At 45.2% G+C, this 25,545-nt stretch overlaps 1 protein-coding gene across 4 annotated transcripts in view; it reads right to left on the bottom strand.

Moving 5' to 3' along the window:
* RNF19A (ring finger protein 19A, RBR E3 ubiquitin protein ligase) overlaps positions 1-25,545 on the bottom strand; it is a 498,540-nt gene that overhangs the window by 111,825 nt on the left and 361,170 nt on the right. For all 4 annotated transcript variants that reach the window (XM_085605173.1, XM_085605174.1, XM_085605172.1 and 1 more), the window contains one exon: positions 16,698-16,859. In XM_085605173.1, the coding sequence (XP_085461299.1) occupies positions 16,698-16,859 (162 nt within the window). The remainder of the gene's footprint in view (positions 1-16,697; positions 16,860-25,545) is intronic.

Raw genomic sequence — 25,545 nt, 5'->3', positions numbered from 1 at the left:
TGCCATGCCAACAACCGCCCCAAACAGGACCTTATGCCTGACCAGAAGTGTTGCAGTGTCACACAGCTCCACACTGTATGAAGGAAGGGCCCCTCCTCTGAACCGCATCGGAGACACACGGGGGATTGAATAGCCCCCATTCTACATAGGCGTAGGAGCGTGTAATATATCCTGTGGAGATACTTAAACTGAATCAGTCGGTATCAGGTGGAGACAGCTGAATAACGGGGACTTGCCAACGCCTCAGCCCAGTCATCGTCTGTGAGTGTGGGTACATCCACCTCCTACGCCGCTAGAGTCCGGTGTAGAGTGGTGGTGAAGTGCGTGGTGATCGTTTGATAAATCTGTTCGATTTTGAGAGCACTTAGATCTCCCATAAGTAGCCGACCCTCCAGCGGGTGAAACTCTGGAAGATCCAATGAGAGAAGGTTCTCTTCTGCACTGACTTTCTTTGCCCCAGAAAATCCAACAAAGAGCTGGTTGTCTACCCGGTTTTCTTTGGTACGATCTATGTAAAAGCGGAACGCCCTTTTGGGATCCAAGCAAAGAGGCCTCGCCTCCTCAGAGGAGTGAGTTAGAGCGAAGAATATCAGCAGGTTGATGGTTAGACCGACCAGGAACGGTTTGTCAAGTTTCGTCAGTAAGGAGGCCCGGGTCAGAGGACCCAGTTTGTCTGTAAAGAAGAAAGTACGGTGGATGAACACAAAGCTGGCTCACATGCCATGTAGAGGAATGAGGAACACCATCTGGATACTGAGGAGCTGCAAGTTACAGCTGTGAAGCAGCTCGAATGGAGTGCACATCAGACAAGTCAGAACTAGATCATGGCCCTATTGTGGCACGACAAAGGGAGATGATGGAAACTGATGTTGCAACTCTTTCAAAAATCGCATCACACCCAGTGACTTAAACAATTAGGAGTAATCCAGTAGCTTTAGGAAGGCCAAAAGACAACCTTTAACTGTACCCTGAGCCAAACCATGGTGGGACAGAGAAAGAACAAAGACCAGAACATCTGATAACTTGGCATGATGGGGGTCTATATTTGGCAGGTGCTGCACCTTGCTACACACTTGTCCCAATAAAATTCGTACACAGTTTTTGTCGAGGGACACTTGGCTGCCAAGATGACATCAACCATCTCCGGAGGAAGATCGAAGGTGTTTATCTGTCACTACTCAATCTCCAAGCATGAAATTGGTAAGTGCAAAGGCCAAGGTGCAGAACCCTGACCTGTTGCTGGGACAGCAAGTCCTCCCAGAGGGGCCCCTGATCCGAGGGCATATGCTCAAGGCCAAGAGTTCTGAATACCATACTCTTGTTCCCAATCCCGAGCCACTAGAATGACACGGGCCCTGTTCTTGAAAACTCATGGCAGGAGTGGTATCTGCAGAAAGGCATATAGGAGTCCTGAGTTCCACTTTAGGTTCATGTGTCTCCGAGCGAGAGGTGCCTTGGAAATTCCAATGCGCAGAAGTGCTGACATTTTACGTTCTCGGCAGTGGCGAAGAGACTGAGCCAAGTTCTCCCCATTCACCGGAAGAGACCTTGTGCCACCTCTGTCTGTAACTGCCACTCGTGATTCGCTACGAGTTGACGGCTGAGTTAGTCTGCCCTGGCATTCGTGGATCCTGCCAAGTGGGGCACATCCAGGAAAATTCCTTGGCGGGCCAGCCATTTCCACATGCACAGTGTCCGTGATCTTAACCCACCCTGTTTGTTGCAGTACCACATAGCGGTGGTGTCCATGAGTACCTATACCAGCCTCCCTTTGACAGACTAAAGGAAGGTTTTCAACGCCAAGCGGATAGAGCTTGGCACTGGAAGGCTGATGTGGAGCTGGAACTGTGTCGGAGACCAGAGGCCTTTGATCTCTCCTTCTCCCAGAAGGTCTTCCAAAACCAGAAGTGATGCATCGGTCACCACTGTCAGCCCTGGGTGAAGTCTTCCACTGACCCAATCGCAGTCCAGCAACCACCACTACAGATCTTCAGTAGTCTCCGCCGAAATATGAATGTAGTCAGAAAGGTTGTCTTGATGTCAGCCCTCTAGGACTTCAGATCCCACTGCAGAGCCCGCATATGCCACCTACCGTACATGACCAGCAGGATGCAAGAGGACTTCAGTCCCAGAAGCTTCAGAGTCAACCTAACTGAAATCCAGGACCAAGGCTGAAAGATCGGGATCATAGCCTGAATGTCCTGGACTCCCTTTCCCGGAGGAAAGGCACAAAACGGAACCCTTTGCAGAAGGCTCAAGATGACAGGGAACATCTGAGAAGGAGACAGGTGTGAGTTCAGCACGTTAATAGTGAACCACAAAGCTGACAGGAGGTTTGCTGTATTCTGGAGGTCTCAGACTACCGCAAGGGTGCAAGAGCGTCTTCAAAAGCCAATCGTCAAGTTAGGGAAAGACTGGTACAGCCACCATTGCTATCCCTTTTGTGAACACCAGAGGGGCACTGGTGAGACCAAACGGGATCACAGAAAGCTGGAAATGCTCCTGTCCGAACAAGAACTGCAGGTAGGACCGGTATATGGAAATAGGCATCCTGCAGGTCCAACGCCACCACCTAGCCTCCAGGATCGAGGGCAGACAAGGCTTCGGATACAAATTTTTCATTTCTCCTATAGGAGGAAGGCACTGCGGTCTAAAATTGGACGGGGGTCTCAGTCATTATTGGGCACCAGAAAGTAGTGGGAATGACAACCAACCCCTACTTGCAGCACTGACACCCTCTTGATAGCCCTTTTGACCATGTTATGAACGATGTAATATGTGAGATCATAAGCAGGGCATTGTGGGCGTAAGTTATAGTTAGCTCCGTTAACTAGAACTGTTGAATTTCGTTTTGTACGAATGAAATGTGAGGTACTCACGTTTAGGATGATGTGTGATTCCGGTGTCACCATCACTATAATTTCGGACATGTTATTTAATGATCACTGGAGTTCCACTGAAACTTTGCTACCTCCTAATGTTCACCCTAATGCTTATGGTGAGCAAGATATAGATATGTTGGGGTACTTTGAGCAAATGATTACATGTTTGGGTAGAAGTGTTTTCACTAAAGTTATATATTGCAATCAAAAGGAGACATACTGGGGGTGGTGTGACTTGGGCAGTTTGATTGGCCACAATACCTGTGTCACATGTGCAAGTTCATGAGCATCCTACTTTGTAGAAGAAACGCATGTTACATCCTGAAATGTTTAACAACAACATTTGTTGCGTAAAAAACTATATTCATTCTATTAAGTAAAAAAAAATGCCTTACCAGCTGCTCACAGGGTGCGTGCGGTTCCTCTGGGTATAAGAAAGTAATTAAAGGGTTTGCTGGGTCCGATGGTTAAAGATGGCATCATCAAGGACGCTGGGTCATCTGAATGGGTGGGGCCAATTGTGATTGTCCGAAAAAGGGATGGGGACATTAGGCTCTGTGCTGACTTGTGCAGTTTAAACAAAAATATTATAGTGGAATGTTCTCCTCTTCCCCAGGTTCAGGATCTCCTAGCCAACAAAGGTGGAGCTAAGCATTTTTCTCTGCTGGATTCAAGGTCTGCTCATCACCAAATTCCCTTAGATGAGTTGCCACAAGAGCTAACTACCTTTGTTACACCGTTTGGCACTTATAAATTTGCTAGGCTTCCATTTGGATTGCTGTTAGCAGCCAGAGTGTTTCAGAGGTTGATGGACACTATTTTAGATGATATTATGGGGGCTCAAGCATTTCAAGATGATGTCCTCCTCTTTGCAGAAACTCAGGATGAGCATGATAGAGTGTTGCATGAAGTTTTTGGAAAATCTAAGAATTTTGGTATTACACAGAGAGAATAAGTGTAAGTTGAATGTTACAAATTTTGATTATTTGGGTCACAACATCAGATCAAAAGGTATTTCACCCAAGTTTTCTTCAATCAAGGCCATTCAGGAAGCTGAGCCTCCTCGTGACAAGGATACTTTTAGATAATTTTTGGGTCTCAGTGAGTATTATGTTTTGCAAAAGGTTATTCTTAACCCATGAGGAATTTGTTAAAGAAAGGTTCAAAGTTCATTTGGACTGATGACGTGCAAATGTCCTTTCAAAATGTGAAGGATCGTATAATTTAGACCCCAGCCCTTTCAGAGGTTATGCCTGGCCGCAGAACTGTGATCATAGTGGATGCTTGTCAGGGTGGGCCGGGTGCCGTTTTGGCACTATTTGAAAAAGCAAAAGAATATACCATTGCTTCTGCTTCACGTGCTCTCAGTTCTGCGGAGTCCAGCTATAGTAGTATTGAGTGTGAGGCGCTTTCATTATCTTGGGCTGTAGATAGATTAAAAAAAATTATTTGGGGATCTCATTTTGATATGTGTACAGATCATAAGCCCCATTTGCATCTCCTTATTTGGTAATGGCACTGGAAAAGCGTCTGCTCGCCTGGTTAGGTTACTTTCCAAGTTACAGGAGTATGATTTTTCAATTAAATATATTCCTGGGGGAAAAATGTATGAGCAGATTGCCTGTCCTGGCTTCCGGTTCAGGAGGATGTTGTGGCTGACGAGAATGTGTGGTAGTACTTGTGGAGGACATCTTGGAAGGCAACGGATGTTTTTCGAACAAAGTATGGGTTGAAGCTGCACAAAAGGATCCGGTTATGGGCAGAGTTAATTCATTTTTGGTTAATGGTTGGCCGAAAGAAAGGAATGTGGAGGTTGCTTTGAGACCGTTTGTGCAAATTTTGAGTGACTGGAGTACTGTGGATGGCGTTGTGTTACGAGCTGATTGGTGTGTGCCTCTGGTATCTATAGGAGAGGGGTTAATTAACGTGGCTCATGAGGGTCATTTAGGTGTCAGCATCACGTTTAAACTTTTTTTTAAAATATATTTTTATTATTTAACACACACAAAAAAAACACATCAGCAGTTGCTTTATCACGTGTAAACGTTGAAACAATTTTATTGGTGGCCAGGTATGGAGGCTCAGGTAAACAAATTTGTTGAAGCTTGTACTATTTGTTCAATGTCTGATAAGCATTGGAATTTACACCCCTTCAGCCCGTGCCTTTTCCAGCTGAGTCGTGGCAGAAGGTTGCGTTGGGCCTTTTGAATTACTTCCATCTTCTCAGAGGTACATGATAGTTTCGGTAGACTATTTCTGCAAATAGGTTAGTATGGAGTTTACGTCTCATCCTAACACTGATGCTGTTATAACTTTTTTAAGACACATTTTTTCAATTGAAGGGGCAACTAAGAAACTTGTGACAGACAACGGGGCTCATTTTGTGTCACAAGAAAATGAAGTCCTTTATTACAGAACATCAAATCTCTCATATTAAGGTTGCTCTATATTTCCTAACATTGAATGATCTGGTGGAACGCATGAACAGATTTCTTAAAGAGGGTGTTCAAACAGCGTTGGCTGTAGGTGTTGATGTGAAGTTGTTCTTGGAGAGGAAAATCTGGTTGTATTAATGACTCCACATTCCCCCACTGGTGTTTGTCCTTTTGAGGAAGAGAGTACCAAGATGTGAGTTCTGTCCGGACTATGTTAGAATCTTATGCAAGGAAAAAGTTGATAATGTTGAAACAGTGGCTTCCAGATAACTCCTAAACAGGAACAAATGAAAGTTTTGTTTGACAGGAATAAAGTGAGGTCAGTGGATGTCAAGTTTGGTGATTGAGTGCTGGTGAAATTGCCTACCATAGTGAAGAAGGGTGAATCCAAGTTTTCAAGACCTGTCCAGGTGCTTGAAACTGCTAAAGGCCCAGTGCGTTTACAGGACAAAGGGTGATGGAGTAAAAGAGATGTGGTTAAGATTTCAAGAGAGCAAGCTATGAAGATTTTGAAGGTGAAAAATGGAAATGTGGGTCAACGGTATGATTTTTCTGGAGACTGTGTTGGTAGTACGAGTGAGTGTAGTAATGTTGGGTCAAATCAGTTGACTTTGAGCACTAATGGTGGTTCTGCAAAAGGAGTTGTGTGTGAGAATGTGGAGAATGAGTCGGATGGTTTGGGAAAGAGTGCTAATAATATGTTTGGTTCTCAGCTAGGTCGAGTAAGTAGAAATGTGGGTATGCCCGTTAAATTCAGGGATTGTTTTGTAGCTTAAATGTTTTGGGTTTTGCTCTTTGTTTTTGTTTTAAAGGGGGGTGGGGGGGAAGGTGTTGCATGTCTATTGTTTTTCTATTTCCATGTGCCGTGCTGTTTCGTCGTTAGTGCTGCTGAACAGGATCGATAAAAGGCATGGAATTGTTTGGACCTGGCGGTGGTCGCTGAGTGGATGACAGCTAACTGCCTCCGGCTGAACGCCAGTAAATCAGAGGTGGTGTTGGTGGGAAAGGACCATGGGCTTTGGAGTGAGCTTTGGTGGCCAGAAAACTTGGGGAGTGCACCCCCCTGCTAAGCAAGTCGTTTAAAACCTGGGGGTATGGTTAGATGCATCGCTCAGCTATCAAGTCCAAAATAAAAAAGGTAGCAGGGACGAGTTTGGGCTCTTGCGGGAGCTTAGACCACTATTGGGTTTCCCCCCCGCAAGCCCCCCCCCCCCCCCCGACGCGCCAGACTATTATCCAGGCAGCTATAATGTCCAGATTGGATTATGCCTGTTCCCTGCATTTAGGGGCAAATAAGGCCGAGATTGCTTGGCTACAACGGGTTCAGAACGCAGCGGCCAGATCACGGATTGGCTTGCGCAGGTCCTGCCCGGTGTCACCCACAATCCACCGGCTTCACTGGTTGCCGCTGGCCAGGAGAATTGAATTTAAGGCCCTTTGTATTACTTTTAAAGCCCTGCAATTCAACACTCCTGGTATTCTGGTCAACCTGGTTACTCCCTATGTTCCTACACGTCCGCTCCGGTCACTTGGACAGCACTTGGTGAGGGTCCCTAGGTTCCAGAGAGTGCGGGCAGGAGGCCGTTCCTTCCGCAGCAGGGCAGCCCTCCTTTGGAACTCACTGCCCACTCACATTCGAAGCCATACTAACTATTTGACGTTCAGGAAGGCCATAAAAACACACTTATTTCCCAGCGTGTAGCGCCTGTCTCCATCCGTGTTAGTCGCCATACTGACAGCGCCGGGACGCCCCTTTGCTGGGGCAGCTGTTGCGCTATAAAATGGCAGTAACATAACATTTAAAGTAACACACGATGGTAAGATGTTGCATTACTTGCTATGGAATTGTTTGAGATTGAAAATGTAGGAGCTCTGCTGGTATGGCTAGTGCATAGGTTGAGTCAGTTAACTTTGACTCTCCAAAACAATGATGTAGAAGGAAAATCCAGAGGGGTGAGTTCAGCAAAAAGAGACACTTTGCCATAGGGGAGAAATACAGGTCAAAACAAAAACAAGTAGTAATGAGTGAGAACAATCTCTCATCACATGGACTGAGTACTGATGAGATATCTTTATTGGAACTTGGTCTGTCGTTTTGTCTGGTAGCGAACTCTGATTACTAGACTACTCGCATTGATTTTCTTCTTTTTGTTAGGAAATTGAAACTTTTGAAGGTATTCACACAACAGTAGAAAACAGAAACCTCTATGTCCGCCTGGGATTTTGGGTGTACAAGCCAATGAAATTGAGAGTCTTTGTATTAGAGATATAGAAGGATTGGCAGCTTTGAGAGGGTTGGAATATGGTGACAGGGATTGGATTTCAGAGAGAGATCTATTGTGCAGTTTGGGCCTAGAGATAGATAGGACAAGCAGGAGTGATTTCAAACCTAAATTGAGGTGCAAACCCCGCATGACGACATGGACAGTTTCCATGAGGCAGTCACACATGGTCTCATGAAACTTTGGCAGGAGGGCTCAAACTATTTTCCCCAGAACTGACCAAAGGCTGGCTCTAGATTCACGTCGTTTGTGATAAAATTTGCCGATAAGGGGGCGGAATGTAGCGCTATGGGATGCAGCGAAGTACCAATGGGAAGCTAAGAGACAGCTGTAACGGTCAGGTTGTTACAAGAAGTCGACCGTAGGTGTCTACAGGGAAGCCACCTCGTTACCTTACTTTACTTTCAGAGTGACATGAGAGGGGCCTCTTAGAGGTAGGGAAATATCAGTTCTTACATGTGACTCAGCCCACAGCACCATGTTTTTATATGTTACACAAAGTACACAAGAATAGGGAGAACCCTCCTGGCAGGTCAACTGTTTCAGCCAATAACAGCCTTCTGGATAATACATCTATGTATTTAGACAATTTTTTATGTCTAAACCTGCCTGTGTACTGTAGAGACAGCACAGATTTTATAAATAAAATCCAGAACATCCCTTGGAAGACCACTATCGATGTTGGGTTATATCATCGACCATGATCTAGGGGTACAGGCTTGCAAATACTTTTTTTTTTAGAGACAAACCACTATTATTGTATGACCATTTCATGATACAACTACAGAAGCTGTGCTTCTGCCTAGATAATAACTTTTTCTCGTTTGGTGAACAATGGTATAAGCAACTTATAGGGACTGCCATGGGAAGTTGCTTCAAAGCCAGCTATGCTGGGCTTTTCATGGGCTGGTAGGAGGCGCAGCACATTTGGACGGAGGCCAAAGAAAGCTGGACTAAACAAGTGTTGTTTTGGACATGTTACATGGATGATTTATTCGTCATTTGGGATGAGCCCAAAAAGACCCTTGATGCTTTTCTACCACTCAACTTATCCTTTCGCTCACCGAAGACAACTCCACCGCCAGAACCAACTTCTGAGACGCAATGACCAAAGAAGTCAACTAGATGAAAGACAACTGCTTTAATCTCAACTCCAACAAGACAGAAGTACTGATCTTCGGGAAGAACACTTCCGTATGGGACCACAACTGGTGGCCAGCTGAACTTAGACCAACACCCATGACTTCAGACCATGTATGCAAGCTAGGCATCATCCTCGACAGTGAACTGACCATGAAATGACAAGTCAACACAATCGCCTCCTCCAGCTTCCACACCCTTTGCACACTCCGCAGAATTTCCGATGGATCCCAGCCAACACACGAAAGACAGTCACTCAAGCCCTCGTCACTAGCCGCCTCGACTACGGCAACGCTCTCTACGCCAGCATCTCCACCCAGCTCCTCAGACGACTCCAGACCATACAGAATGCTGCAGCCAGATTCATCCAGGAACTTCCCAAACGGACCAACTTCACCGCTCGCCCCCCCAACCTCAGAAACCTCCACTGACTCCCCAAACATATGAGATGCCAGTTCAAGATGCTCACGCTTGCCTACAAAGCTCGATGCAATCAAGGACCAGCCTACATCAACCGACTGAATTTCCACCAACCTACAAGACACCTGCTCTCCTCCTCACTAGCCCATGCAGAGCCCCCAGCATCTGTCGCAGCAACAGTGGGTGCCGCTCCTTGTCCTAAATTGCCGCCAAGACCTGGAACGAACTGCACCCCTGTCTTTGAACAGCACCCTCTCTGAAAGAAACTCAAGACCGTGCTTTTAGACTGAGACATACCCACAGCACCCAGATATCCTCAGGAGTGACAGTGCTGTGCTATACAAATGCTGGCTGATTGACTGTCAGTAATGACTTCATGTTGATGTTTAAAAGTGTGGGTGAGATGATAAGAGCCTTGAGGGAGCTCTGCTTTTGTGAAGTGCAGTTTGAATGAAAAAGGGGGAGTATGGATGTAATTTGTCCTGTTTTGAAGGTAGGATGTGAACCCGTTGAGTGCAGTCCCCCTCTATGCCAGCTTCATAGAGTCTTTGGATTAGAGCAGTGGTTCCCAAACTGTGCGCCGCGGCACCCTGGTGCGCCACCAAAACCAGCCAAGGGCGCCGCATTAGTAGATGCTCATCATAATGTATTCTGAATTACACCAGCCTCTGGAATTCAGGCTGGGTGCTCAGTGCCTGGCGACCACTAGGTGGTGCACTTGCTGCCTCGTAGCGTAATAATTTATCATAAGTGAAGAAAAACAGGGAAGCGGACGTTTCCCTCATTGAAAGTGTTATCAATCCCCATGCGAGGACAGCAGGGCAGGAAACGGTTTGGTATTTGGGTATTTATTATGAGCACAAGCCACTGGAATTGGAATCTCGTCTCAGAGGACCTTCCCAAGTCGATGGCACAAGGACATTAAGATTCACTGTATTTTCAAAAATGAATCGTGGTCCACAGTGTCCAATGCCCACAGTGATGAATATTCTCATTTATTTATGTCTATGTTCGTTATTTCCAGTATTTATGAAGGACAAAAGATTGGGGCTGCATAGCCCCCACGTTACTATGTGATACCTTCACTGTTTGACTTTGTTAGCACTAAATGTGATCCAGTGTAATTCAATTCCAAACTGGTCGCTCCTTCAGAACTACAGTAGAAGCGTCTTCATTTCCTTACAGCACTGCCGTATATTTGGCCATCATTGATGACACTGAGGAACACAGCGGATGTTGTCCTTTTTCATTAAAGAGCGGTAGGGAGGTGTTGTCTAAAATATATCTTATCACATCAAGATTAACCCGGAAGCGGCTGGTGGACTGCCTCGTAACAAGAGGTCCAGTACTTTTTCAGAATAACAGTTTTCACCAGTATGTTTGTCCGTATTTGCTGATGGCTTTCTCTGGTGCTGGAGCCACATCCCTGGCTTTGTCCACACTATCCGGCCTGGCTTTTTACTCTGCCCGACCCGAGGTTGCACAAATATTGTGGAAAGAGAGAGCAGACATATCTTTGCATTGCACGTACTATTCTCCCTACCTTCATCCCAATTATTTTCAGGGATTAAAATGGATGCACTACAGAGGTCGGGATTACTTACACTTACATACACAAACGCAAAAGAAAATATTGTAATGGGGAGCCGCGGCCAATGGCCAATTGGTCAAGGGAGTCGTAGGTCAAAAAAGTTTGGGAACCACTGGATTAGAGTGTCACTGTCTACTGTGTGCAAGGCAGCTGAAAGGTCCAAGAGAAGCTGTGTAGTGGCCCGTTCTAGTATAGTGTGTTTTTAAGGCCATCCCAGATGGTGAGTAGGGCAGGTTCGGTGCCTCTTCCTGGACGGAATACTGTATGGAAGTCGGAAAGCAAGGAGTTATCTTCAATAAATTGTGACATCTCGGTGAATACTGCTTTTTCTATCAGTTTGTCTGGGAAAGATTCATTTGTAATTTGTCTGTAGTTGCCTGGGCCATGCAGGTCCAGGTTTGTTTTCTTTAATAATGAGCATACGTATACCTTTTTTAAGTCCTCTGGAAAGATTCCTGTAGTTACTGAATTACTGATTATTTTTTTTACTGGTGTGGCAGCAGAGGTAGTTAGAATATGTTCTTGAAGATTTGTGGTGGACAAGGGTCAGAAGGGCCGCCGACTGGCCTGCTTGTTTTGAGCAGATTCATAAATTTACTTTGTGATAATTGTTTGAAGGAATGCAGAGGCTGGAACAGCCTAATCTTGGAGGGGATTGTTGGAAATGGTTTGTTTTAAATAGGAGTCCAACATGTCTGCTTTGGTTATGTAATAATTTGCAATTTTTTTGTTGTAAATAGTTGAGTCATGGGAGGAAATCTGTCATGCCCATGTGCACTACCACCAAAAGGAGGAGTCACCTACCTCGTGACTTCAAGACTTCTTTGATGAAAAACAAAGTGCAACCATCGGGACCCAACACTACATGGCAGGAGTATGCAAAGCATTTGATCTACAGCTCACATGCCTCGAACATTTCTTTATTTGCACATTTAGCATATTCTTACTCAATCTAGCAAGGGATTAGACCCAGGATCTGCGGTGTGCTGAGTTGAAAATATCTGTTTCCTTTGACACATTTAATGTAACATTTTCTGTTTGATACCATGTGATATGCTCAAATCTACAGCTTCGAGCACAAAAGATAATTGCTTCTTTCTAGCCTTGAGAAAGCACTGGTCCAAATGACCACTTGGGTGAAACACGTGTCAGCTGTGGCTGTTGTATGTCTAAATAAAACTATTGAACGATTAAACATAATTATTCCTGTAAACCTCGGGAATACGATGACAATGTATGAATCAGGATACAGGATTACAGTTTATGAACCATGATATAGAACTGAAGAATAAAAGCAGAAAACAAAAAAATCTTTTTGGGAACTTTGAATTTTTACAAACTGGAAGAATGTCGATATCTATTAAGGAGGAGTATGAACTTACTTGTTCTTACAACATTAAGCATATTCTGTCTGAATAACACCTTTATTTTCCTTTTTAGCTTTTTTGACTTGTATTTTCTCTTAAGACTGTGTAGGTGAAGTTTGTCTTTATTATTTAGTTACCAGGTGCATTGCAGCTTTGAAATTTGTAGTCTTATCTTTTTCCATTCTGCATTCCTCCAAGGTGCTAGTTTTCTTTTGTCCTGTTATTCTTAAGTGGTATTAGGTTCTCAGAAGCTTCCTGGAGCCACTCAAAGTTTTTGTACTGAATTTATTGTGTCCTGATCTGCGTTGAAAGTTAGCGGTTTTTAAGTATTCAAAATTCAGTTTGTTCCATGGTCGATAAGGGGATAAATGTATGGTGGCCTTAGGTATGTTGATTTGTGGTGTTTTGTGTTGGAAATCTCCAGATGGTAGTCTGACCATGTGACTGAAATAGTCATTTGAAAGGTAATTAGTTCTGTATTTGCACAAAGGACATCTAGGATGTGTCCAGCGATGTGTGTGGGTTAATGGACAACCTGATATAGGTTCAGTGTGTCTAGACTAGTGATGATAGTTTTTGGATGTGGCATATTGGGTTTGTCAAACCATATATAAGGTCACCAAGGATGCATAGGTTGGAGTGTAGCGTAGTAAGGTTTGAAACTGAGTCCACAACCGTGTCTGGGAATATTGCATTGCTAGATGGTGGTCTTTAAAGAAAGAGGAAGTAGGTGTAGGGTTGTATCTGGTCATGGAGGCCGCACAACCTTGTTTGAAAATGTTGTCAGTTTGGTGAGATTAATTGTTTTCTTGAATACTACAGCTAGTCCGCCTACTCTTTTGCCTATGCGATTAAGCTTGAAAGTTTGATAGCCTGGCAGCTTTATGAACACTAGAGCCATGATTCAGTCATGAAGAGCAAGTCAGGTTGTGTGTCAGCGAGTAGGTCATAGATCTCGTGCTTGTTTTTAAAGAGTGATCGAGCATTTATTAGTAGATAGTCTAGAGAATGTGTTTTGGTGGTGGTGTGACTTTATTAGCCAGAGGAGTGAGTAGTACTCTTTGAACTTGTAGCATGTGTATTATTAGCACTGGTATGAACTCCATGAAGATAGCCATTATGTTGTTTTTCTCTATCGTAATCCTGGTCCAGCAGGTTTAGAAGGCATTTTGTTGGATCTGCACATGTAGATGGTGGAGATTGTGGGTAAGAGTACGTTGGTGAGCTGCGTTGCTTTTGTAGAGTATTTTTGCTGTGTAATAGACATGGCGATGTGAAGTTGTGAAGTGGCATGTTGTTTATTTTGTTTGCATCTGTTTAGGGTGGAAGGTGTATGGCTTAGGGGTGGTTGTAGAGCATGTGGGCCATGTTTTAAGGCTCTAAACTGTACAATGGATGAGAGGCGGGTGAATGAGTGTTGTTGTATTGGGGTTTTTGTGGTAGGTGTTGGTGAAGATAGAGGATTAGGGAGTAAAGATGGTTTAGGACTGGTCTTATTTGTGTAGTCATGAGGATGGGAGTGGGTGTTTGTTTCTATTTTGTGACGGAATATAGTATGAAGTTGTGCGTGTGTGTGTGTGATTTTGATGTGCTGGTGTGTGTTTGATGTTTTGTTTATGTGAAGTAGTGAGATGCGATATTGATGTAGTGAATTTCTGTGAATGATTTGAATGTAAAGTACTGTAGGTGAGTGAAAGTTGATTGGTAACGGTGGTAGTGATGTGCGTTGGAGGAGAGCATATGTGATGTGTGAGAGGGGATGGACAGGAGTTAGGAGTGTGTTAGAATTGGTAGCAGGAAGAGATAATGTGTGTGGAGTGAAGTGCAAGAATTGTATAGTTGTGTATTTATGGTAGAAAGAGGAGGGTGTTGATTGATATGCAAGAGTATTGAGTATTGCATCAGTGGTGATGGAAAGAGGTTTGTTAGGAGAAAGTAGCGGGTAGAGCTGGTGTTATGAATGACTAGGAAGGGAGTGTTTGAAGGGATTAATGTTAGGTGTAAATTGGGTTTGTGTTGTGTTGGTGATGTGTGGATTTGACAGGGATATAGGACATAGCGGTGGTTTGTGGGAGAGTGAAGGTGCCATTGTGTGGCAGGTGGGGTAGAAGGGTGTATAGATGTGCTTTGTGGGGTTTTGTAGTGGTGTTTGACACACTGAAGTGTGGATAGGGTTTGTTTTTTGTATACGAGTACAGTGCATTTGCTGAGTGTGTTTTAATATGTTTGTGGCTGTGGAGGTGGATGGGTTAAGATGGTGACTAGTAAATGGTAAAAAGGACAGCATATATGGCCCTAGGCCTGACCAGGCAACTACCTTTGTCCTCTCCGCCCCTTAGCTGAGATACCATGAGCACTAGGGTTAAGTAGCCCTTGGTCAGGTGACCTTTGGCCAATGGGAAACATAACTGTAACCCTAACCAATCAGAACCCTAGCCATAAGCCATAGGGCCAATGAGAAACCTGGTCCCTTCAACCAATCACAGCCCTAGCAACCAATCAAAAGCCAAACGCTAGGTCCCACAGAAACCCTAGCCCTATTGACCAATCAGAATTCTAATCCTAAACCCCAAGTCTAATAGAAGCCCTAGGAACCAATCAGGACCCTAGCAGCCAATCAGAATATTAGCCCCACGTCTAATAGGAGCCCTAGCCCTAGGAACCAATCAGAGCACAGATGCAAGAAGCAGTAAGAAGTTACATAAGGGCCATGTGACCTTAAGTCCAGGCTGGTGTGCTCCTGAAGTCAGAATCTCCTTGGCTATAGACAGCCTCAATCCACACTTTGCAGTTCCTGTTCACCTCTACAAGTAAGGTTCAAGTCTCAAGCCACTAAAAATACTGCTTTTCACGCACTTAAACAAGTCACTTTTTCTAGCCCAAAAGGAGTGCTACCTACACTTTCCAAACACAATTTTAACCACAAAGCAGATTAAGAAGTCTCCTAAACACACTCTGGTTAGTCGCTGGTGTGTCATTTACCTTTTAAGAATTGTGATTAAAAAAAAGGGGGGGGGGGGGGTGGACTGCCTTCTAGAGGTTCTAACACTCTACAGAGGAAAACCAGGAGAGAAATTTGAACAGTCATGTTTAAAAGAAAAGAGCAGTTTTAAAAGGACAAGGTGTACAGAAACCAAGAAATCTATTTAATGAATTATAAGGTAGAGCAGTTTTAAATTTTCAAAATGCAAAGCACAAAGTCAGTGTTCTTACCACTTTCTTTGTCTTTGCTCAATGGGCTGTTTAGGGCTGAGACAAACTGGGGCTACACAATGGAGGTGTCGGTCTTGGGGTTCCCTCTACAAACTTAAGGATCTGTGCAGGTGTGAGGGGAGGGCTCAGGCCTGCTTGGAAGCTTAGTGGCCAGTTAGTAAATAACAGGCTGGCATGCCTTAGTTATTTATTGTAGTCTTTACTTCAGTAATCACACTTTTGCCAGGTGTCAACAAGTATATATATAAATTTTAAAAAAACATGATATCACTTTCCGTTACATTAATGGAATCAAAGATTATGTGGTCAATTCATGTGATGTCCAAGGGCACATTATGTTACTTCTAATACTCCTGGCAATTTGGTGACTCAACCATTTTACTGCTCAACGTTTTATTGTATTTGGTACAAATGTGTCTGCAGATCCTTATTTCCCCCTCATACATTTCAGTTTAGCATTTATTGTTGCATAAATTGAGAGCATAAAAAAACGAACAATGATTTGAGCACGTCACATTTATTTCTACTCAACAAATCTGTTTTTTTCTTTGAAAAAAATATACAATATTTCTAGTGGATCGATTTTAAAGCAAATAAAAGGAGGCTGCCATTTTATGCAAATTAGCCTTTTTCACTATCTTGCTACAGCAATATATAAATAAAGTACCACCAACTGTACAAAATAAGGGCATTACAAGTCACTTAGGAGTTCTGTGACCATATACGGGGCATGAGGCCACAAGCAGTAAATCCCAAACTTCACCAAAGATTTGTTCCGGCCTTAAGCACCAAGTGCAAACATGTGAGCACTAGTCCAATATAACCAAATGTGTTATTTACTGTTCCTACTTGTCATTAGAGCACCAAAGCTGCCATCTCCCGGTTAGGAGTGTGCGCATCATACCTTCTTTTTTGCTACTGGCTTGGATTTAACAAACAATTGTGTTACTGCATATGAGTTTATGCATATGCTCAAAAGGTGTTTTTAGACTGTGCTTTTTTTCTATGCATGAATTGCAACGTTTGCTATATCTGTACAAATCTAAACATTACAAATTGAAATGCAAGTATATTAGGGAAAAAAGAATACCCACCTTTTTCTATTTGTGTTGTGTTGATTTTAAGCTTTATAAGAAGGATTGGCAAATTCACAAGCTACGACAGAAAATGGTACTTAACGTTCATCATTCAAGACCTTACATTCCAAAGAGTAAGGTTTCAATACTATCAAATAGTAAAATCCTGCAAGACCATATTAAACATCATAATAAAAGACTTGTGAATTCTTAAGCTTCCAATGCAGAAAGAAAGTAAAATATATAGTTAAATAGTACTGAAGTAATAGTAAAGTATAAATTATCATTCACCTATTGCTGCATTTGTACCACCAACGTTTATATCATTTTCCTCATCAAATTCTATCCGAACTCCCTTTCCATTGCCTGCAGACACACCACAGCCTCCACTTCGACAGAGAGAGATGGGAACAACTCCATACACATATGCCAACATAATAGGAACACCAATACCTAAAAAATAAAGAATGTATCGAATAAACATGTTACAGTGCTATAGAAAATATTAACATTTTGCTGCTGTTCTTCTGTATAGAGGGCCACAATTATACTTTAATTAGACAACACATAAATATACCTACAAAACAGCATAACTGCAGGTGGGAATGCAACACCAGGGAATATCGGAATATCAATTTTTAAAGAGCCAAAGTAGGAAAAGTAGGTAAGACAAGGCACCTTTACCAAGATTCAAAATAGGAAAAGGCCCAGAAGTGTTGCGTAGGGATCCCTTTAGGGCTCCTCACCTTCAAGTTTTTGTCCGATTTACATTATTAAGAATGCTATAATTAATTAGGATAAAAATGTCTTTAATCATTAAAAGTGCTGGTATAAAGTTGCCAGGTTTCTTTATTGATATAGTTATATGCTTAAACTATCAAGGAGAAATTACCACCCATTCATAATTATATTTAAAAATATAAATCATTTTTATCAATTCAGGTACATTTTAGCATGTTAACATTTTAGTACTGGTGATTTGCTATCATATGGATTGAAAGGTGGGTGAGCAGAGTGTTTGCAAGAGAAAGAGATGCCAGAAAGGAATCCCTATAACAAAGTAACAGTAGTATTCTGGTCCTGTCCAACTGTTACCCAACGTGCAGAACTTAGAACACACTGTTAAATAGCTTTCCTTTCAAAGAAATCATGAAAAGGTCCATCCTTTAAAGAATTTCTAGATCCAGAAGAGAGGGGTCTATTCATTGGTTAAATGTGAAGAATGTACAGCAAGTACAGCATCATGGAAGGACATTTGAGGTTACTGGAAGATTTCAAATCCCAGACTGTATCCCTTTGAAAGGCTCACCTAACATTCACCAACAAGAAAAGGGTTTCTTTCTTCTGTGAATAAAATATTACCTTCTACTGGGGTGGTTACATCTTCCTACTGCTAAATCAAATGAGGGGCTCACTGTGGCGGACATTAGAGGTATAGGGTAGAAGGCTGCATTATCTTTCAAAAATCTGCCCTGCACACAGAATGGCATTTTAAAATGATATACATCAGTGCGTGTAAAAACCAGTTATGTAATTCTGATTTGTTGCATTTGGTGCAAGTAGGGGATTCCATAATTGGTTGTATTGGCAGATGTAGAGGACGCTGGAGCTTGTCCAGCAATGTGCCTTCTCAGAGTCTGAGGCAAGCCAGTGCTTGCATTCACGGCTACTTTATCAAAGTTGGACACGAGCCCCAGCTTGCAATAGTCAGCAATAGCTGAGCGAAATTTACATCATGGACTGTGCTGGGAGAGAGATTCTAAAATGTGCTCTAAGTGTGCTGCTGTGAGAAGTTGGCCTGGTATATGATGTTCATTAGTTAAAGTGACCACCTTGTACCATGCCAAGCAACCCTTATGGTGCGGTTGTAAGTCAACCTTTTCGGACTAGCTGCCCTAGTGGTAGCGTAGGCTAAGCAGTCTTTGAGGCTAAACTCGTTAAAGCGTGTTAAGCAGGCTGTTTTACCATATGTAACCCCCCTTTATTCCAATGAAAGGACACCACACAGATATATATTCAAAATATATATGTATTTATTACTCAAAGTATCCCCTAGACTCTTTATGAGCACAGGAGCACAAATCGTTAAACAAGAAAGTATTACAATATACAGAAGTTGCACTTTATATGGATAGGCCCTGGTGGCCGATCAAACCATATACTAAAATAGTGGTATAAGTACCACGAATAGGAAAGGGAAAAGGCCTAGGGCCTCTAGAATCGCTGGGCCTACAAGGAGCTAACTTCAGTTAGTGACCAGGAGGTCCACGGGTCGCGTGTGCAGTGAGGAAAGTTACACGCGGGCTCCCATAGGTTTTCAATGGGTGCGTAAAAGTTCAAAAGTTACTGCTAGAAGGGTCTTCTGGATGGACTACAAACTTAAGACTTAAAACACAGACACTAGAGATGTTTCTCTACACTTGGGCACCGGAGTGCCAGCTTTACCTCACCCACAGGAAGCGGGTGCATAGATCTCGAAGTGCGTCGGGTTTCGTCTATCTGTTCAATGGAGCCTGATGACAAAGATGCTGCAGGCGGCCGGTCCAGAAGAGATGCGGTGGATCCAAGAGTGGATCGGAGTTGTAGAAGACCTGAAAGCAGAGGGGACAGTGTTCACAGTCACTAGCCAGTGACCGGCGTGGCACCAGGTAGGTACCAGGCGATGTCGGGTGCAAACAGGTGATGAGGTGTAGCTTGTCTCCGCAGCCACGTGGTCCCTGAAGGTCGACAACGTCCAGGAGTCTGTTCACGAGCTGTCCCACGCAGGCTCTCGCTGTCGGTGGTGTCGGCGACTCAGAAGAAGCAAACAAGCCTTGGCAAAGGCAGGAGTCGTGGAAAGTGAAGAAAGCTGATGGTTCTGACCAGCAAGGTCAGAGGGGCTGCTCCTTTGGAGGGCAGCAGGGGCCAGTCTGGAGCAACCAGACCAGCGTCGTAGTTTTCAAGTTAGGTCGCCAAGATGGCCACTAGCCAACGGGCCAGGGTCCGGTTAGGCGCGTCGAGTTGCAAAGTGCAGAGGGGCCCCACACAGATCGTGGAGATGCTGGAGGGCTCACCTTTGGTGCAGATGCTGCTCGGGTGTTGGGCTTCTCAGGTCCCAAAGCACAACTTGGAGGGAGCCTCTGTTGTCGCGCTTGCAGCTTGTCGTGGGTCTTTCAAGATGGCTGGCTCCACGTGTCTCGGTGCCTCCACGGGTTCCTTCTTTTCAGGGACTGTGGATCGGGCGGTGAGAGGTCTGGAGGTTCAGGTCTTGTCGGGCTCTGGGCTCAGGCTCCGGCAGGAGGCGGCGGCGGCGGCAAAGCAGACGTCGAGTAGCTGGTTGGTGCTTGCGTTAGCAAGATGGTTACTCCCTGACCATAGGGGAGATTTCCTTCTGTCCTCTGTGCAGCAGAGCGTCGAAGTTCCCATCTTCTTCTTTGTAGTAAGTTGATTCCAGGATGTCTGAAGTCTTAGGACACAGCTCCTACCTTTAAGCGGATTCTAGGGGCCGGACTACCTGCTAGGTCCCTCCCTAAGGGTGGGACCAGGAAGGGGGGTGGTTACACCCCCAATCCTTTGTCCAGCTCGCCCCAGGTCCGGGGCTGGTGTGCCCCAGGACCGGTTTGAACTGGCATATGCACCGAGGCTCCTTGTAAGCCTCGGGCATGTCTGATTCCATTCAAGCCCTACCTGACCAATACACAAAATCCTGTCTGGGGTGGTGCACGCACCTCCCCTGGCAGTAAACCCTTTGTCCACGTCTCCCAAGCTGGAAGGACTCCCAGCAGCAGGAGGGCAGACTTGTGTCTGTGGTGGCAGCATCCATTTTGTGGAGCTGAGGCTATGTCTGATTTTACCCGGGTTTCGGGTACTGTACATGTCGTGTCCCTCTAGAAGGGTGGAATGCTAACCCCGTCGCCAGAATTGGCGAGGGGTTAGTATTCCAATTCGTATGACACCTTACTCGACATGTTTTGATAAAGCCAAACCAAAGATAGCATTTAACCACGAGGTTCATAATGCACTTAAGAGTATATGGTATGACGATATCTGGAAACGGTAGAAGGAAGTTGTTCCGACCACTGCAGACAGGCTCAGCTCATGCCAGAGCACCATCTCACATGGAACCAAGCATTCTGCCTTCAGGATTGTTAAGGCCTGCCATAGGAGTGACTTATAGGTTAACATGTGTCCCATTTAAGGTCAGGTATAGGTATACTACACCTAAGTAAGGGGTGGTTACACCAACTAACCCCAGCTGAGTGATCAGCCAGTTGTGTCAAATTTGTTAGGCCAGGCCAGGGGTGGCACAATAAATGCTTCAGCCCCTGGTAGGCCTTAGATACACCAATGCCCTGGGTACCTAGTGTACACTGGTACAGGGGCTCACAGGGTGATCCACTTCCAATTGGTTATGCACCTAGGGTGCATAGTTTCAATTTAGTAGAGAGAACAGAGCAGGCTGGGGGTCTGATTAGCAAGCCCACAGCCTCAATATGTCAAAAACCAGTGAAGCAAAAAGCAAAAATTTGGGGTGACCATAGGATAGCAGACCCTACTCTCCTACACAACCCCCCCCCCCCAAACGCAGGGACATTAAACTAGCCTTGACCAGTCTCGTCTTCATGTCCTAAGTGGAAGTACCTGGAGAGACCATCTGCATTCCCATGGTCTGTACCTGGCCGTTGCTCCACTGTAAAGTCCATCCCCTGTAGGGAAATGGACCACCTAAGCAGTTTGGGGTTTTCACCCTTCATCTGATTTAGCCACAAGAGGGGCTTATGGTCGGTCTGAATCTTGAAGTGAGTGCCAAACAAGTATGGCCTCAGCTTCTTCAGGGCCCACACCACAGCAAAGGCCTCCCTCTCAATAGCTGACCAATTCTTCTCTCTGGGGGTCAACCTTCCGCTAATAAAAGCAATGGGTTGGTCTTGACCATCTACATTAAGTTGTGACAGCACAGCTCCCACACCCAACTCAGAAGCATCTGTTTGGACAATAAACTCTTTGGAGTAGTCAGGACTTTTCAGGATAGGTGCAGAGCACATGGCCTTCTTCAGGTCATCAAATGCCTTTTGACAGCTTACTGTCCACTGAACCTTTTTGGGCATCTTCTTGGATGTCAGATCATTAAGAGGAGTCACAATGGACCCATAGTTCTTAACAAACTTCCTGTAGTACCCAGTCAAGCCCAAGAAAGCTCGAACTTGAGTCTGGGTGGTTGGAGGGGACCAGTCCTTGATGGATTGTATCTTACTCTCCAGTGGTTGAACTTGGCCTCCACCTACAAGGTGGCCCAAATACACAACCTTACTCTGCCCTATCTGGCACTTAGTAGCCTTGATAGTGAGGCCTGCCTTTTGCAGAGCCTCAAGTACCTTCCTCAGGTGGATCAGGTGATCCTCCCAGGTGGAGCTAAAGACAGCAATGTCATCAAGATATGCTGCACAAAAGTCATCCAACCCAGTAAGGACTTAATACACCAACCTTTGGAAGGTGGCAGGTGCATTCTTCAGACCAAAGGGCATCACCAAAAATTGATAATGCCCACCTGGGGTTGAAAATGCTGTTTTGGCCTTGGACTCCTCAGCTAATCTGATTTGCCAATAGCCAGCTGTCAAATCAAATGTGCTCAAAAACTTAGCAGAAGCCAGTTTATCTATGAGCTCATCTGCCCTTGGAATAGGATGTGCATCTGTCCTAGTGACAGCATTGAGTCCTCTGTAATCCACACAGAACCTCATCTCTCTCTTGCCATCTTTGGTGTGAGGTTTGGGGACCAGAACCACTGGGCTAGCCCAGGGGCTCTGAGGGCTCAATGACACCCAGTTCCAGCATTTTGTGTACCTCAGCCTTTATACAGTCCCTGACGTGGCCAGGTTGTCTGTAAAGTTTGTTCTTTACAGGGAGACTGTCACCAGTGTCCACCACATGGGTACACCAGTCAGTTTGACTAGGTATCAGTGAGAACATATGTTGAAATGATTGTAGAACCTGTCTACATTCAATCTGCTGATGCTCAGTAAGGTTGCCTCCAAGGGTCACTCCTTCAACTGAACCATCTTCAGGGTTCTGAGACAACAAGTCTGGGAGAGGGTCACTCTCTTCCTCCTGTCCCTCATCTCTAGCCATGAGCAAGCCCATGTCTGCCCTGTCAACATATGCTTTTAACCTGTTAACATGGAGTACCCTGTGGGGACTCCTGGGAGTTCCTAGGTCCACCAAGTAGGTAACCTCTCCCTTCTTTTCCGGGATTGTATGGGGTCCAGACCATTTGTCTTGGAGTGATGCTGGGGCCACTGGCTCCAACACCCGTACCTTCTGTCCTGGCTGATACTCAACCAAGACAGCCTTTTGGTCATGCCAAGCTTTCTGTAAGGCCTGGCTTGCCTCAAGGTTTTTGGATGCCTTCTCCATATACTCAGCCATCATGGAGCGGAGACCAAGTACATAGTCCACTATGTCTTGTTTAGGCTTTTTGAGAGGTAACTCCCATCCTTCCTTCGCTAAACACAGTGGGCCTCTCACAGGGTGCCCAAACAACAATTCAAAGGGGCTGTAGCCAACTCCTTTTTGTGGGACCTCTCTGTAAGCAAACAGAAGGCAGGGTAGAAGGATGTCCCATCTTCGCCTGAGCTTTTCAGGTAATCCTTTGATCATACCCTTTAGGGTCTTGTTGAATCTCTCAACAAGCCCATTGCATTGTGGGTGATAAGGGGTGGTTAACTTGTAGTTGACACCACATTCCTTCCACATAGCTGTCAAGTATCCTGACATGAAGTTGGTACCTCTGTCAGAAACCACCTCCTTAGGAAACCCCACTCTGGAGAATACTCCCAGCAGGGCCCTGGCCACAACAGGAGCTGTAGTGGTCCTAAGGAGAATTGCCTCTGGATACCTGGTGGCATGATCCACTACCACCAGATTAAATCTGTGCCCAAATGCAGTGGGGGGGGGGATCCATGGGACCCACTATATCTATCCCCACTCTTTCAAAGGGGACCCCCACCACAGGTAGTGGTATTAGGGGGGCCTTTGTTGTGCCACCTGATTTGCCACTGGCTTGGCAGGTCACACAGGAACGACAAAACTCCTTGGTATCTTCATTCATGTGAGGCCAGTGAAAGTGAGGGACAAGCCTGTCCCAAGTCTTGTTCTGGCCTAAGTGTCCTGCTAGAGGAATATCATGGGCCAAGGTAAGAAGGAAGCACCTAAATTGCAGAGGTATAACCAACCTCCTGGTTGCACCAGGTGTTGGGTCTCTAGCCTCTGAATAAAGGAGCCCATCATCCCAATACACTTTATGGGTACCTTGAGCATTCCCAGCAGCCTCAGCAGCAGCCAGCTGTCTGAGGGGTTCAAGAGATGGACAGGATAACTGAGCCTGCCCCAAGTCAGCCCTGGAAGGTCCCCCTGTCCCCAGAAACTCAACCTGATCAGGTTCAAGCTCTTCAGGGACAGTTCCTTCAGGGTTCTCTAGATCATCTTCCTGGGAAGGCTGATCATCACTTGGAGGCAGGGGGGAAGGCACAGCCTTAACCCTCCTGTTCTTCTTGGAAGGTGCTTGGTCCATTGCTCCAGGATCCAAGACCTGAGGTTCAGTAAGGCACTTTTTGGCCTGTGACCTGGTCACAGCAAGGACATGTGGTGATATACCTAACATCTCTGCATGTGTCCTGTACTCCACTTCTGACCATAGAGAACTCTCTAGGGCATTGCCCAACAAACATTCTACTGGGAGGTCTGCACTAACCACAACCCTTTTGAGGCCAGTTACCCCTCCCCATGAGAAGTTAACAATAGCCACACTATGTGAAGTAGTGGCATTGCTGGCATTGGTCACCAGGTAATTCTCACCTGGTATGTACTGTCCAGGATCCACAAAGCCTGGTGTCACCATAGTGACACTGGCACATGTGTCCCTGTAGGCTTGAGCCACTTTTGCATTTATTAAAGGAGTCTGTCTGTACTTGCCCAGGTTACTGGGGCTCACAGTCAGGGTAAATCCATGTCCCCATCACAGATCAAGACTGCCTGTGTCAGGGTTCTGTCTAAGTCAGAATCTCCTTCAGTTCCCATAGTGATTCCCACTACACCCTTTGTCTGGGGACCAACACTGCTAACAGTAGTACTGGGAGCAGGTGCCTTAGGGGCAACAGTGTTGGGGGCTCCACCCTTTTTACAACCACTAGTCCAGTGAGTTGTATTCTTGCAAGATTTGCACCAGGGTTTCTTTGGACCTTCTTTCTTCTTCCCTTTAGGTTGTTGGGACCCACCCTCATTAGTACTAGTTTGGGGCCCTGTTGAAGACTTCTGGTCTTTGGATTTCTGATCTCCACCCTTTTGGTCTGTTTTCTTCTGATCACCCCCTTGGCCCTGGTTCTGGTTCTTTTGCTTAACCCTGGTTCTGACCCATTTGTCTGCCTTCTTTCCCAATTCTTGGGGAGAGGTCAGATCTGAGTCAACCAAGTGTTGATGCAGTTGCTGGTTTTGACAGTTATTTAAAATCTGTTCTCTCATCATCAAATTGTACAATCCTGTATAATCAGATACCTTACTTCCCAGCAACCAACCCTCCAAAGCCTTAGTGGCACATTCAATGTATTCAGACCAGTCCTGAGTCTGTGTCTTCTGGGTATCTCTGAACATTAACCTGTACTGTTCAGTGGTTAAGCCTAACCCATCAACCAGGACACTCTTCAGGGCTCTGTAGTTTCTGACATCCTCCTCTCTAACAGTGAGGAGTCTATCTCTGCCTCTACCTTCAAAGGAGAGCCATAAGATTGCTGCCCACTGGTCTTCAGGAACCTGCTGCACTTTGCAGGCTCTCTCAAGAGCAGCCATCCACTTGTGGATATCATCCCCACTTTTGTAGGGGGGCACAACCTTGGACAGGTTCCTATTGTCAAAGACCCTATCTTTGTCCTTAGGGACAATGCTGCCACCAGTGGGTATAGACCCACTCTCTCTAGGTTGCCTAGCCTTGTTCAGTTTCTCTTCCATCAGGGCTACTTCTAGCTCCTGTCTCCTGATCCTCAGCTGAGCTTCCTTCATTCTGGCCTCATGCTCCCTCCTGTGAGGGCTGGTCATCCTTCTCCTGGAGTGACCTTAAGAGCCTCTAGAGGCATGAGAAGCATTGGAGTCACCTGAGTGATTCCTCTGT

This window comes from Triturus cristatus, chromosome 5_1, assembly GCF_964204655.1.
Source record: "Triturus cristatus chromosome 5_1, aTriCri1.1, whole genome shotgun sequence".
Lineage (NCBI taxonomy): Eukaryota > Metazoa > Chordata > Amphibia > Caudata > Salamandridae > Triturus > Triturus cristatus.
The sequence above is the reverse complement of the archived record's forward strand: the minus strand, read 5'-3'. Positions and strand labels throughout refer to the sequence as shown.